We start from the raw sequence: 13156 nt of genomic DNA, 5'->3' as shown, positions 1-13156 counted from the left end.
GATGATTTGTGTTGAGTTTAAGCACCTGCACTTTATCAGCTGGCCCCCTTCTGTAGTCCCAGCCATCACTCAGAGCGTGCGTCATAAATAAACCCTCCTCTTAACTGTCGTGCTGCAGAGAGAAATTAAATTAATCTTCATAAATAACCGAGTGCATGACCATATTTTATATTCAGTGATTCCTAACATGGTATTGCTGGACAACGCTTGATTGCACTTTTTATTCCACATTCAGATCTTTCAGTCACATGGTTGTTGAGGCGTACTTTGGTACCGAAACCGAACTTCAAAAGTGTATTCGCCGCTAACGAGGGACAACGAGTTTGAGGGTGAAGTCGAGGGCCATCGCCGTGAGGCCCCACACTCGATACTTCCCGTTGCGAAACACTGGCAGAGTGTAGCCGTACTTGTCACCGGTGCGAAAGTTGGTGTAGCCTCGGTTCTGAGGGTTGCACAGGTGGGACAAAGATATGGTGAAAATGTCCTCCACCTGGAAGGGAAGCAGAGACAGGAAGGACAGATTAAAAAAGAGTCGGCTGTAAAGAAAGCAACTAGAGGGTGGAAGGTTTTTAAATCCAGTGACTGTGAATGTTTTTATAAATAGTGAAACGATAATGTACCAATGCATGTTTTACTTCTCTTAATCTCTTTAATCTGTGACCTGCTTGTATCTGATCAGAAAGATTTATGATGAAAATATAAATCATTGGGACATTCACTCATGACAAACGATCGGATGACGATACCTCTCCAGGATTTGGTTTGAAGGATAACTCCTCTAAGGGGCCGAGGTTAGCGAGCACAGGAGCGATCATCATCCCCGACTGGTGAGAGAAACGACGACACAAAAAGCATCAGAGACACGTTTGGTGTTAAAAATGATCAAACTTCTGAGTGGTGACTGCACGCGCTCCAGGCATGGAGGCTGTAGTCCACCAGGCAGGAAGCCCTGGGATCAAATCCGACCTGTGGCTCCTCTCCTGCATGTTATTTCCCACGCTCTCTCACTTCCTGATTTCTACTCTGTCCACTGTCCTGTCGCCACAATAAAAGCAAAAAAAGCCCCAAAAAATAAACCTGAAACTTAAATCAAATATGCAGGATCTGTGTTTTTGATCAGATCACCAATTTAACAATTTTATCACAAACTCTTGGAATTTTTCTATGAGCACAATTTATCATTTTCAAATAACATATTTTCTGTTTATTATATTTGATTGATGAATTGTTTGAAAGAAACGGTTTATAGATTAAACAATCTTTAAATAGTGCATCAGCTGCAACGAAACAGCCTTTTACTGTCTGCCCCACACAAGGACTCTGCAGAAAACACACAGCTCAAATCTTCCTCTCTCTCATGTTAATGATAAACATGTCCTCACACACGTCCCTCACAGCGGCAGGTTCACCCTGTCGGACAGGAGCGGGCTGGGAAGGTTAAGACATAGAACGGATGTGGAGGAGTGCTCTGCCTTTATATTGCTGTAAAGTGTCATTTTGCATGCATAGCATCAATGAAGAGAACTTTCTAGCAAGCAGAAAATAAAGTACAAACACTGACACTGTGATATCTCTTCTATCTGCAAAACGTTTGCATTCACACATGCAGCTCGCTTCGAAGATTAGTGGAAAATCTTCAGCACGGTGGATCAAACCAATACATATAAAATAAAAAAACTCACCCTGTCCCTGAGAGGCTTCAGGGTCCCCCAGACCCTCTCTGTGGGCACATTAACACCCAGCTCCTCCCTGGCTTCTCTCAACGCTGTGTCCACGACATCTCTGTCCGACGGATCACTCTTACCTCCTGCAAAGCTGCAAACGATGGAAAATGAGGACACACTCACAGAATTCAGCTAGCAGTATGTTGTTGTTGTTTTTTTCACATTTCTAGCCTTGCTGACCTGACGTCTCCTTTGTGCCGCCCCTTCAGCATGCTGGAGCGCAGAGTGAAGAGAAATGCCGGCTCCCCCTCAACAGAGCACAGGGAGACCAGGACGGCGGCCCAACGCTCCTGGTTCTTTTCCTTGCTCTGTCCTATTTTTATCTTGTCCGGATCATACAGATTTAAGTTGGGCTCCAGTCTCTGTCGACAGCGGCCTTCATTCTCCTGGGACAGACAATGTTTCCAGAGATGTGTTTCGTGAGGGGCGGCCTGATGAAGAGCTCTGCTTTGGTGAAACTTGAGGATGGGGGGGTGCGGCCTATTGTGAGAGCGGTTCAATATCCACCGTGTACGCGTACACGAGCTTAAAGGTCTAACTAAGTGATGCCTGTAATATAAATTGCTGTGAGGAAGTTTGCACTGACTCCTATCTGTAAAAATGAAGGAAGGTTGGCAAGGCCTTCCCCGGCGTCCAAGGCAACCTTCTGAGTAAGAGCTCACAGTTTGGACATTTAAATCTAAATCTTTCACAAAAGTGCTTTTTAAAGAACCAGACCCGACTGGCTTGCCGCTTATGGCTACAGGAAGAAACTTACAGGGGTGGTGTGCGCTGGATAGGAGGTTTTGAAATGAAGCTTTTCTCAGCTGATGAGTTTCACAGTTCAGGCTACATAACGGCTGCTGCGCTGAAGGCCACATGGTCTCCGACCCCTCCTTACTCTCACAGACCCTCTCATATCTCCTTTCCTTCACTTCTCTTGCAGCTGCAGCGAAGTCAGACACCGCAGAGAGGTGGGATTCTCTCAGTACGAGGAGAGGTCTTAGGGGGCAAGACCAGGACAGGATCTGAGGGCCCCGAAACATCCTTGAAAGAGAAACACAAAGACAGGCTCAATTAAGCATAGATTGCACATGAGTATGAAACTCTATCTCACAGCTTAAAGTAAACCAAAGACTACACCTGTCTCTACCTGCAGGAGATGATTGTGTGTTGTTTGCAAAGGTCAAAGGTCATCCTGTTTGTCTACTCTTCACCAAAACATACTGCAAAGCTGCGATATCGTCATTAATTGTGTCTTTTTACCAATTATCCTCTCGACAAAACTGATTTGACAATTCTCACTGGTCAGCTGTTTGTGCCCAACTTTCCAACGTTGTCAAACTTCGACTTTTCCCCTGTTGAAAATACCAGTTAGCATGTTTAACCGCGTTTAACACACGTACTCTTTACGATAAATATTTTCTATTAGGTCCCTGCTCTGAACTCAAGAAAGATAAGAGCAGGTCTTTTAGTGTTAAGGAGAGTCAATGGCCCAAAAGTCAACAGCTGACTTGAACGCAGGCTAACTAGCATGCTAACGCATTAGCACAAGGCTAGCACAAAACAAAGTGAGGTTAACATCATAAACCGACACTTTTAAATTGAAGGGGTCCGGTGACATCTTTCACAGAGGAAAGAGGCGTCCAGAAGACACATGTTTACCCTGGGAATGCGTCATTTAATACACGGAAAGACACTCACCTGACAGGCTAAGTAGCAGCTGGCCTCTCGCCACGGCTAGCCGGTTGCCCCAAGTCAAGATGGCGCCGAGTAGCTTCACGCGCGTCACTGTTGCCCTCACTGCGCTGTGATGATCTCACAACCCCGCAGTTCGTCTTTGTTTTTCCTGCAAACTCAAACAGGGTGTGTGACGAAACAGATTTTTGACATTATTCATTGATAACACAAACCAGAGTTGTATTATTATTATTTAATTATTATTTATTTAGGTTAACTACACCGTTCTTAACTACACCCTGTCTAAATTATGCTTCATGAAGATTTTGTTTCTTAAAACCCTATTACTTCACCTCCATTCAATTTGAACACTATATGTGTGTGTGTGTATATCTATCTATCTATCTATCTATATATATATATATATATATATATATATATATATATATATATATATATATATATATATATATATATATATATAGCCTATACTTGTAATTTTGTGTTAATTTAAAAACACCATAATGTCACCATTAATCCATGAAACTGCCATTTATCTTTAAGGAAACTGGGAAGCTGAAAAGGGTGACATCAACGAGAGTCAAACCTCACCCCACCTGTTTTGCCAGCTCCACCCTGAGCCCAGATAGTCTGAGTTTTTAAGCAGCATGTGATTCGTGTGAACTGGCATTTCAGTCCCATCATCCTTGCGTGTGTGTGTGTTGTTGTTGTTGTTTTTCCCAAACTAAGGACTCTATAACATTTTTGGTTTCAGAATCTTGTGGCTGTCCACTTCCAGGTGTGACCTCCCAGACATTGAATCAGTCTCTGTTTAGAACCAGCACCTCATGGCCTCTGCCTGGTCTGAAGAGGAGACCTTTGTCTGCTCAGTCTGCCTGGACACCCTGAAGGACCCGGCCACTCTGCCCTGTGGACACTCATACTGCTTGGCTTGTATCCAAAACCACTGGGACAAGAGAGACAGCAATGGTGAGTACAGCTGCCCCCAGTGCAGACAGGTCTTCAACCCTAGACCCGCGCTGGGTAAGAGCACTGTGCTAGTGGAAGCTATGGAGAAACTGAGAACTAACAGCTTCAAGCAGAGCTTCTTCACAGCTGGGTCTTCTGCTCCACCGTCAATGCCGATCTACATGGAGGTCCTACCAGACACAGGGCTTGTACAGCAGGGCAGCATTTACCCTCATCTTCCCACTGTGGAACCCAGGCTCTGCCCTCAACACAACAGGCCCATGGACATGTTTTGCCACGAGGACAAGGAGTGTGTGTGTGAAGTATGTTGCCAGCAAGGACACAAGGGACATCGTGTGCTCAAACCACATCAGGAAAGGAGGGAGAGGCAGGTGCGTAATGAACAAGACTTAAAAGACCAGCTTTATATTATCAGTGCTCCACTGGTGTTCTTATTCTGTTCTCTCGCCTTGTTCTCACTGCACATGATGAAGTGACAGCAGGTGACTCAAACTGTGAAACTGTGTTTTCATGTGTGTGTAGCACTTCCAAAATGTGGACGGACTTGAAGGACGTGTAAGACAACAGCTTAAACTGTGTATCCCTTGAACAAACACAGAAGCGTTATTTCCCTGCTCTAACGGGATTTTCTGGCAAAAATGTTTTGTAACTTTACCGGTGACTCAGCTCAAGACAATGCAGTTACTACTCAAATTGTGCGTGAGTGTGAGATGCCTCTCGGTTTTTAAATTGTATTTTAAGAAATCAATGATATGTTTTGTTCTTCTAGAAAGAGTTTTTGCAAATGCAGGCTGACGTGCAGAAAAGAATCCGGGACACTGAAAAGACGCTTAGTGTGCTTCCACATGTTTCCCGCCAACACAAGGTAAAAAAAAAAAAACCCACATTCATTGCCTCCTCTTTTTTTCTTACTATTTCCTCACCCCTGCTCTTTTTTGATCCTCGTCTTTTCCCGCTTCAATCCCAGGCCTTGGTACAGGCTCTAGAACAAGAGAGCGTAGATCTGTTCTCAGTGCTCGTGAAGAGTGTGAATCAAACTGGAATCCAGGTCGGAGAGCTCCTCAGCACCCACGAGGCCTCTTTGGGCAGCCAGGTGGAGGGGCAGATCAACAGCCTGGAGCAGGAGGTGGCTCAGCTGCACTGGAAGAGTGAAGAACTGAACAGGCTGGCAGACATGCAGGACCACATCTGCTTCTTGAAGGTAGTCACTGTTGCATGATTTCAAAGGGTGACCATAGAACAAGGCTCAGCATTGATAAAACAAAAAGTGTAATATTTGTACTTGTAATACTTTTACAAGAATTTCTTCACCATGGAGCCGCCTGGTCAGACTGGTGCCACAGGAGAGCCAAACCTGCGTCAGGAGAGGGCAGAGGTTTCCTCCATCCGCTCGGTCTTCAAAGAGCTGCAAGAGGCAATACAGGAGCAATGCAAAGCAAGCGTGGACGCGATCTGCACGTTATGTCAGTGTTGCTGTTTTTGTTTGGGTTTTTTTCCATTTTCTTTTCTTCCTTAATCATTAAATCAGTTTCCTCGTCTTTGCAGTGAATCAGGATGATGTGGCTCCAACAGGCAACGGCACAGAAGAAGCAGCAACAGGGGGCGCTACTGCAGCTGGTAACAGTGGTCAGTTCTGCACTACGAGAAGTCCAGGTAAAAATCACGTGAACGAAAATAAGCCATTTGCAATTAGAAAAAGTTCTTGCAACACATCCCCTTTTTTCCCGTAGTGTATGATATGATAACAGACCCTCCACCTCTGCCACCACCACGACCTCAAGGTGAGTCAGGTTAAAGTCTTCATATTCTGTGTGATTATGGTGATCATGGAGTTTGTTTCATCTATCCATTTTCTTACACCTCAGGCCAGGAGTCTTCACCCAAATCTCAATCTCTACGACCTGCAAGTCTTCACGGTAAAAAAAAAGAAGACACTGTTACAGCTCGCAAAACAAATACTCATGATGTTTAGTTAACTAGCTCCTTCTGCTCTCTCTCTCTGGACATGAAGCTTCAGCCCCCCCTCCATCAAACCTTCCTCCTCAGCCTAAAGGTAAAATAACAAAAACAAACCTTCAAACCCTTAAAAAAAAAGAGGCAAGCCAACAAATGGTGATATTAAAATTTGATTTATACATTTTGTAAACCAATAAGCTGACAAGCTGTCTCATAGCAGAACTATAACTGTCCAAATACATGCTGACAAATTATTTTTTTAGTAAGAGTTTATATTAAATCTTTTGATTGGATAAATCTGTTTTGTCTTTCAGCTCCTCCTGTAACAAAACTGGGACTTGCTAATCCAGACCCAAAGACCAGAGGAGAATTGTTAAAATGTGAGTCCGTCATTTTCTACATTTTTATCACGGAAGGAAGAAGAAAATACGAAACCTCATGAGGGTGCAGGTTTTTGTTCAACATGACGTATCCCTTTTTTTAGTTCGCTTTGAACCCACCATGGACCCGAACACGGTGTACCGCCATGTACAGCTGTCAGATGGATGTCGCAATGCCAAAATGCGGGCAGAGAACCTGAACCCACCGGACCATCCAGAGCGCTTTGACTTTTGGAGACAAGTTGTCTGCAGAGAGCCCCTGGCAGGGAGCCCGTACTACTGGGAGGTGGAGTGGACTGGCCAGAAGGTGAGTGCTGGGTCATCAGAGGAGAAATGTGTTTGCTCGTCCAGCTTACAGGCGGATCCCTGTTATTTGACGAGAAAGTTAACGTTAAAATAAAGCCATATTTTTAGACTCGAGTATAAGGAGCGTGAACTTCAGGGACCAGCTAATCCAGACAAGAACAATCCAGATCTGGTGTTCCACTTTTTCTCTGCCAGAGATGAACTAATGAAGCTCAGAAAAGCTGAATCGGATCAACCTGATCTGGATACAGACTTTTCAAACGATTGTGAAATCAAGATTTTCTGCGCTTTTAAAGGGGACGTCACAGTACCTATGTTTTCCACAGGGGGTGCCAAAACCTGTTCTGCCTAAAGGATCCTCATAGTTACTTTAAATAACATATTTAATGTCTGTTTTTTCTTTTTTTTTTTTTTTACATAATATCCCGGTTTCTAATCCTTTGTTGGGAGGGCGTTTCTGTGTGGCGTTTGCTTGTTCTCCTCAAACATCATGTGCTTCCTCCTACAGTCCATCGGCATGCTTACTCAGTTAATTGGTGACTCTAAATTGCCCATAGGTGTGAGTGTGTTTGGATATTTGTCTCTGTGTGTCAGCCCTCTGATTGACTAGCGACCAGTCCAGGTGTAACCCGGCTTCTCAACAGCTGGGATCAGCTCAAGTCTGCCGAAACCCCAACCGGGACGAGCGGTATACATGATGGATGGATGTTTGATATTGATGCTATTTAACAACAAAATGAGAAGCAGACGTGAGATTTTTGGAGAGCAGTTCTCTACATGTTTTTTAGTCAATGATGATGAAATATTTCTCATCAAGATTTTGCTTTCCTGATCTATGTCATCCGTCACTCCACACAGATCACCATCGGCGTGGCCCACAAGGAGATGGAGCGTAAAGGCTCTGATGACAAAAGCCGCTTGGGCCACAATAATCTCTCCTGGACCTTGTACTGGTCCGGGACTGGGTTTTCCTTCTGGCATGATGGCAAAGAAAAACCTCTGGGCTCACCTAAGGCCAGACGAATCGGGGTTTATCTGGACCAGCATGCAGGGATTCTAGCTTTTTACCGCATCGCCAAGAACCAGGCTGAACTCATCTACCGGCACCAGACCCAGTTCACAGGTCCGCTGTATGCAGGGTTCAGGTTCTGGGCAGGAGTAGGGGCAGAAGTGACTATATGCCCACTGGATTAAACAAAATCTAATGTGTGATTATATTCCCTGTATGACCTACGATGTGATGGTGTTTAGACGTGTCTGGGTTTATGACGTTATTCTGTCCCGAGCGCATCGTTGTGAAGGAAATGGTATAAAATTATTCTTTGTAATTTAATTAAAAAAAACAGTTTACTCACTTTGTCTTCAGTTGTTTTTTTTTTGTTTTTTTTTAAAGTTTACGATGAAGGTCTTGTCATTAAGTATCCTGCAGATTAGGGTTTTCATGGTACCAGAATTTCTTTTTTCCCTCAACTTTTTTAACTGAATTTTGAACCATACAAAGATAAATTGACAGGTTTTACAGTAAGATACGAGTAGTTTAGGGTTAATACAAAAAACACATCAACAAAAACTAAAGAAAAAGAAACGGAGACAACTAAAATCCAACACAACCTAAACTTGGCTGTTCAACCAGTTATAAAAGCTTGTGATTTTCCGGATCACAGCAGCAAACCTCCCCCTTCTTATGTGACCAAAGGAATAAACAGGATACTGCTGATGTTATCTCACTGACCTGGATGCATCTCTTCTGGTCCCACATGGATTTGGAAAGAATTTCTATTGACGCTGCAAAGTCTGGCATTGTGTTCCAATCAATATAATTTGACTTAAGTTGGTTCCTCCTCACTTTTTCATCTCAGACAGCAAACATTTCTCTCTCTTTCTTATCCCAAACTTCCATAAGCCTGTTTGTGCCAGTGAACTCTGGTAATACAAAACTATTCATCGAGGGACAGTGACGCTCTCATTTGACACGTTGTAGCGTCAGGTTGTCCTGACAGGAAAAAAAGGTGGACAAAGCACAGCTGGCTTCTGGCTGAACAAACACATGTATCTTCAATTAGAGAGTTTAAAATCTGATTAAAGGAAAAACAATAATATGTCACAAAGGCACACAACATGCCCTTCACGCTCACGTTGTCACGTTTGCGGGTAGGAAACTGGGAGGGAGGACCCAAGTGCAGGAACAAAAATATTTATCAAACAAAAGGCAAAACAAAATTTACTCAAAAATCTAAATCCAGAACGAGTGTGAAAAACAAAGTAAATCCAGACACTCATCAAAAACTACACGGGGAATGACAAAGGACAATGAACCAACAAGAGACTCAGGGAAAACACAGACTAAATAGACATGGGGTAATCAGACGTAGGTGAGACTAACGAGACAGGGTAATCAGAAAGGAGGGAAACACAAGGAACAAAGAACACAAGTACAAAGTAAAACTCAACACTGACAACACAACCAAAACCAGATATACAAATTAAAACAGGAAACATCAAAGACTAGACTTAAAAACACAAGACAGGAAATAAACTAACAGGTAACATAGGAGGACACAAGGAAACACACTGAAGACTAAAATAAACACAAGACTATGAAACAATCAATACAGGAGGGAAACCAGAGAGACAGGGAAACACAGTAACACGGAAAAACACGAGGGAATAAATTTAACCGAACTCAAAACTCTGAAATACAACCTAAACGAAACGAAACCATGACACACGTCATATTAAAGATAACTCATTGTTGGCCAGATTTAGTTTCTGACTGCGTCTTATTGTGCAGGCGTATGTGATGTTATTTTTTCACAACACAAACGGCAGCAATGTAGAATTCTTAAAAACGAACAAACAAAACAAATGAGACCAGTGTGGCTTATTGCAGGCTTTGTCCTATTAAATGGCATCAGTTGCGGCAATCAACTGCTGCCGCCATGTTTGTTTTGCTGGTGCACGTGGCTGAGGCCGTGCCTGTGCAGGCGGTCGGGGTAATTTACATGCCACAGTATCGTGTATTCTCTTGTAGTCAGTTTGGAGAAATCAGGTCTCAAGATCAAATCTGGGATACTCGAGGCCATGTAAAGGCACTCACTAAGTGATGCATTGAAATGTTGAAAGAAAGCAGGGGTGGGATAGAAAATGCTGCAGCCACATGCACAGGACAAGAAAAGCAAAGAGAGGAGATGTACCGCTTTGTTCCACAGGGGGCGCCAACATTTACATAAACCAAAAGTTCCTTACGCAGGAGCTTTAATGTTTCCTTTTTCAGCGCTGCAATCTGACTGTGTGCCTTATATAACATCAAAGAAAAGCTCATGTGAAGACAGGAAGTAGTCTTTTTATGTGCTGATGGGAAATCAGAAAACAGGTCGCCTTAGAAGATACGTGACACCTGACCTACATCTAAAACACAAAGCCCACAAGGAGTGTGTGTGTGTGTGTGTGTGTGTGTGTGTGTGTAAAGCCATCAATGGTAAAGAAAAATGTATATGTGTACAAGGAGAAAAACAATGGTGGCCTGTAGGGAAAAGTGGGAGGAGCTGCTTGGGAGCCAGAAGACTATAGAACTTATGGAAGATATATACAGGTGTGACGCCGCACCGCTCAATCACGCGTTCTGCTCTTCTGAAGCCAGCATCAGTTTTCAGTAGGACGATGAGAGGTGAGACTGCATACATTTAAAAGAAGACACATTCATTATATATAATGAAAGTAATGTAACAAGACTTTCGGACCGTCATATTTTCTGTTGTCACGTGAATCACTGTTGGGCGTTATTTCTGAGTTACCTCATTTACTACATTCGCTCTTCTGCTCCCAGGTTTTGTGTTGCTGTGTCTGCTGGAGGCAGCACTCATCCAGGCTAAAGACTTTTCCTTTGTTTGGCCTGGAAAGACTGGGGATGGAGCTGTTGATCCCAACACAGAAAATTGTGAGAGACGGCAAAAACACCTTGTTAATGGTCTGAATGTATCTAGTCTGCCTCTGTGCTGCTTCCTATATGCCTGCTGTAACTCTCCATTGTTCTGTCGTGTGCTATTTTCTTAAAAACACAACCAACTAGTCAACTTTCTGTTTCCTGTGTGTGTGTTATCAGTGTGTGTCACGGACCAGGCCTCGTGTGGCTGCTGCCTGATGCAGCAGCAGATTCACAGGATGAAGGAGTTCTTCAACATGAGCCTCACTGAGCTGGAGAAGGAACTGACGAAGACAAAGACGGTCCTAAATAATGTCAGAGGTGAGACACACGTAAATGCATGAGCAACACACACCAGAGAAGTGGGGAGATTATCCAAACATCGTCACTGCAAACACATCATAGGAAGTATTAAAAAAGACAACTAAAAACAGGAATATTGTCATTAAAGTTTCTGAACTTGGGCAAAGTCCTCCCAGGTTTTTAGAGGTTGACCAAAGTTGTCAGTTTTTAGACTGCAGATGATAAAAGGTCAATATTTTTCCTCCTTCTTCAACCACTTGGAGAGCTCCTCTTCATCATGTGTGCAAAGTGTGTTGTTGTAAATCCACTCTGATCCTGTATTTGATCATGTCTAAACCCCTCTATTTCAGCCCTGCTCAGAACAGGCTGTTTCTGTGTCTGTAGCTTTAAATATGTAAATGAGCGGTGTCTGACCACGCCCCCTCTCTGGAAGGGCTCGGCTGTACTCTGTGCTTTCTCGCTCCATGTCGTATTGTTTACGCCTCACACTCATAAAGAAAGCTGCTGTGGGCTTGAATCACACTTGGGCCATTTGCTGCATGCCATCCCCGTCTCTCTCCTCCTCCCAACACTTCCTGTCGGCTCAAGCTGTCTCATCAAACGAACGCGATGAAAATAACAAACACATCGCATCCCCTCTCTCCTCTGTATCTGCAGCCAGCCGCAGTGCCTTCTCTGTCGCCCTAACCAGCGGGAGCTCACTGGAATGTTTCGGCCCCTATCGGGACGACAGGCTCATCGCTTACAAACATGTCTTCATCAACTTGGGAGAAGGCTACAGTGTGGACACAGGTATCTTCACTGTTCCCCGCTCTGGCGTCTACAGTATTGCGCTCACCGTCTTCAGCGACTCTGGTTCTCCCGGTAACACCTTGGCAGCCTGCGCCGGGCTGCAGGTCAACGGACGAGTGGTGGCAGGGCCGCGAGAGAAAAACATGCAAGACCAAGAGGACAGTGCCACCATTGTTGTGGCCCTCCACCTGAAGGCTGGGGACAAGGTGTCTGTCAACCTGCCCATTGGATGCTTCCTCTGCGATGACAGCAACCATTATAACACTTTCACTGGTTTCCTGCTTTATGCTACGGACTAAGTGAGGGAAGCATCAACCCTTAGCCCTGCATGAAATCTTTCAGCTGTGACAATGTCTTTAACATTTTTAGAATAGATCAGTCTTTATTGTCATTATATAATTGTACGACAACATTAAAGCTTCACCTTAAAGTGCACACATACAGTCATGCACAAAACAACAAACCTGTCATTCAGGTAGATGGGCAGAGCATGTGTCGAGTGCATGAGGTAGTATTAAAAAAAAAAAAGGTTCTTGCCAGATACCAGACTGAAATGTACTTTCACTCATAACCAAGCGATACTCTCGTCTACACTTTGCCTGATGTTTTGGTAACGTGGGGAAAGTCAACATAAAGTTAAATTGTTGTGAAGATGTCTCCATTCAAACCTTCCTCACCACTCGCTCCTGTCACACCGTTTAAATACTTTGTGTTTGAATAAATCTGGCACTCGTTGGTTCGACTGTGATGAAAGCTGTGACGGAAATCTGTAACGTACCTAAAAAAATAAATAAAAGTCTATTTAGCTGTAGACGCTGTCGTCTTGGATTATTTATGTGCACATGTGAATTTCTTGTCTGTACAGTCAGTCTCAGATCTGATAGTTGCATCCAAACAAAATCTTTTTTCAGTTAAAGGAAAGACGGATACATCTCTGTCTGCTTTGGGCTTCAAATCTTCTGTAAAACTTGTTTTATAAATAAAGCTGTAGATGCGCTGCAGAAGTTAAACCTGAACTCCAGATAAAGAACATCTCACCTTAAGTGACACCAGGGTGGCTCCTTACACAAAGCCGTGGAGGGGGTGTGTCTGATATTTAAAAAAGGAGAGCCCCTAGGAATGGA

The 13156-nt window shown here is 43.8% G+C and overlaps 3 protein-coding genes across 8 annotated transcripts; 2 read left to right on the top strand and 1 right to left on the bottom strand.

Annotated features, from left to right (window-relative positions):
* Positions 1-16: 16 nt before the first annotated feature.
* On the bottom strand, positions 17-3516 carry nudt8 (nudix hydrolase 8). 6 transcript variants are annotated; one of them, XM_079353345.1, is made up of 6 exons: positions 2857-3288; positions 1905-2750; positions 1683-1815; positions 747-824; positions 408-490; positions 17-112 (listed from the first exon to the last, which is right to left on the bottom strand). In XM_079353345.1, the coding sequence occupies exons 1-6, from the start codon at positions 2898-2900 to the stop codon at positions 82-84; spliced, it is 1215 nt and encodes a 404-aa protein (XP_079209471.1). In that variant the 5' UTR covers positions 2901-3288; the 3' UTR covers positions 17-81. The 6 variants fall into 6 exon arrangements, with proteins under 6 accessions (XP_079209471.1, XP_079209468.1, XP_079209470.1 ...); XM_079353342.1 differs by having other exon boundaries at positions 267-490; positions 2857-3287; XM_079353344.1 differs by lacking the exons at positions 17-112; positions 2857-3288 and adding an exon at positions 3408-3516 and having other exon boundaries at positions 194-490.
* A 537-nt stretch (positions 3517-4053) lies between these two features.
* ftr86 (finTRIM family, member 86) lies at positions 4054-8373 on the top strand. The gene is made up of 11 exons (XM_079354165.1): positions 4054-4744; positions 5143-5238; positions 5341-5574; positions 5674-5836; positions 5919-6026; positions 6104-6154; positions 6239-6289; positions 6385-6426; positions 6644-6709; positions 6814-7016; positions 7874-8373. Exons 1-11 carry the CDS (start codon positions 4232-4234, stop codon positions 8207-8209), a joined length of 1863 nt encoding a protein of 620 aa, XP_079210291.1. The 5' UTR covers positions 4054-4231; the 3' UTR covers positions 8210-8373.
* Positions 8374-10589: 2216 nt separating this feature from the next.
* On the top strand, positions 10590-12405 carry LOC306830866 (complement C1q-like protein 4). Its single transcript, XM_079354580.1, has 4 exons — positions 10590-10682; positions 10842-10952; positions 11118-11258; positions 11898-12405. The coding sequence occupies exons 1-4, from the start codon at positions 10676-10678 to the stop codon at positions 12329-12331; spliced, it is 693 nt and encodes a 230-aa protein (XP_079210706.1). The 5' UTR covers positions 10590-10675; the 3' UTR covers positions 12332-12405.
* Positions 12406-13156: the final 751 nt, after the last annotated feature.

Source organism: Symphodus melops, assembly GCF_947650265.1.
Source record: "Symphodus melops genome assembly, chromosome: 10".
Lineage (NCBI taxonomy): Eukaryota > Metazoa > Chordata > Actinopteri > Labriformes > Labridae > Symphodus > Symphodus melops.
Note: the sequence above shows the minus strand (reverse complement) of the source record. Positions and strands in the feature narration are given on the sequence as shown.

Excerpts from the sequence above, each read along its gene's own strand:
- nudt8 (XM_079353342.1), bottom strand. The coding sequence starts at position 2,900 with ATGACCTTTGACCTTTGCAAACAACACACAATCATCTCCTGCAG. Across the intron at positions 1,816-1,904 it reads CGGCACAAAGGAGACGTCAG|CTTTGCAGGAGGTAAGAGTG; the intron begins GTCAGCAAGGCT and ends CATCGTTTGCAG. Across the intron at positions 491-746 it reads TCAAACCAAATCCTGGAGAG|GTGGAGGACATTTTCACCAT; the intron begins GTATCGTCATCC and ends CTTCCCTTCCAG.
- ftr86 (XM_079354165.1), top strand. The coding sequence starts at position 4,232 with ATGGCCTCTGCCTGGTCTGAAGAGGAGACCTTTGTCTGCTCAGTCTGC. Across the intron at positions 5,239-5,340 it reads ATGTTTCCCGCCAACACAAG|GCCTTGGTACAGGCTCTAGA; the intron begins GTAAAAAAAAAA and ends CTTCAATCCCAG. Across the intron at positions 6,427-6,643 it reads CCTTCCTCCTCAGCCTAAAG|CTCCTCCTGTAACAAAACTG; the intron begins GTAAAATAACAA and ends TTTGTCTTTCAG.
- LOC306830866 (XM_079354580.1), top strand. Across the intron at positions 10,953-11,117 it reads TGATCCCAACACAGAAAATT|TGTGTGTCACGGACCAGGCC; the intron begins GTGAGAGACGGC and ends GTGTGTTATCAG. Across the intron at positions 11,259-11,897 it reads GGTCCTAAATAATGTCAGAG|CCAGCCGCAGTGCCTTCTCT; the intron begins GTGAGACACACG and ends CTGTATCTGCAG.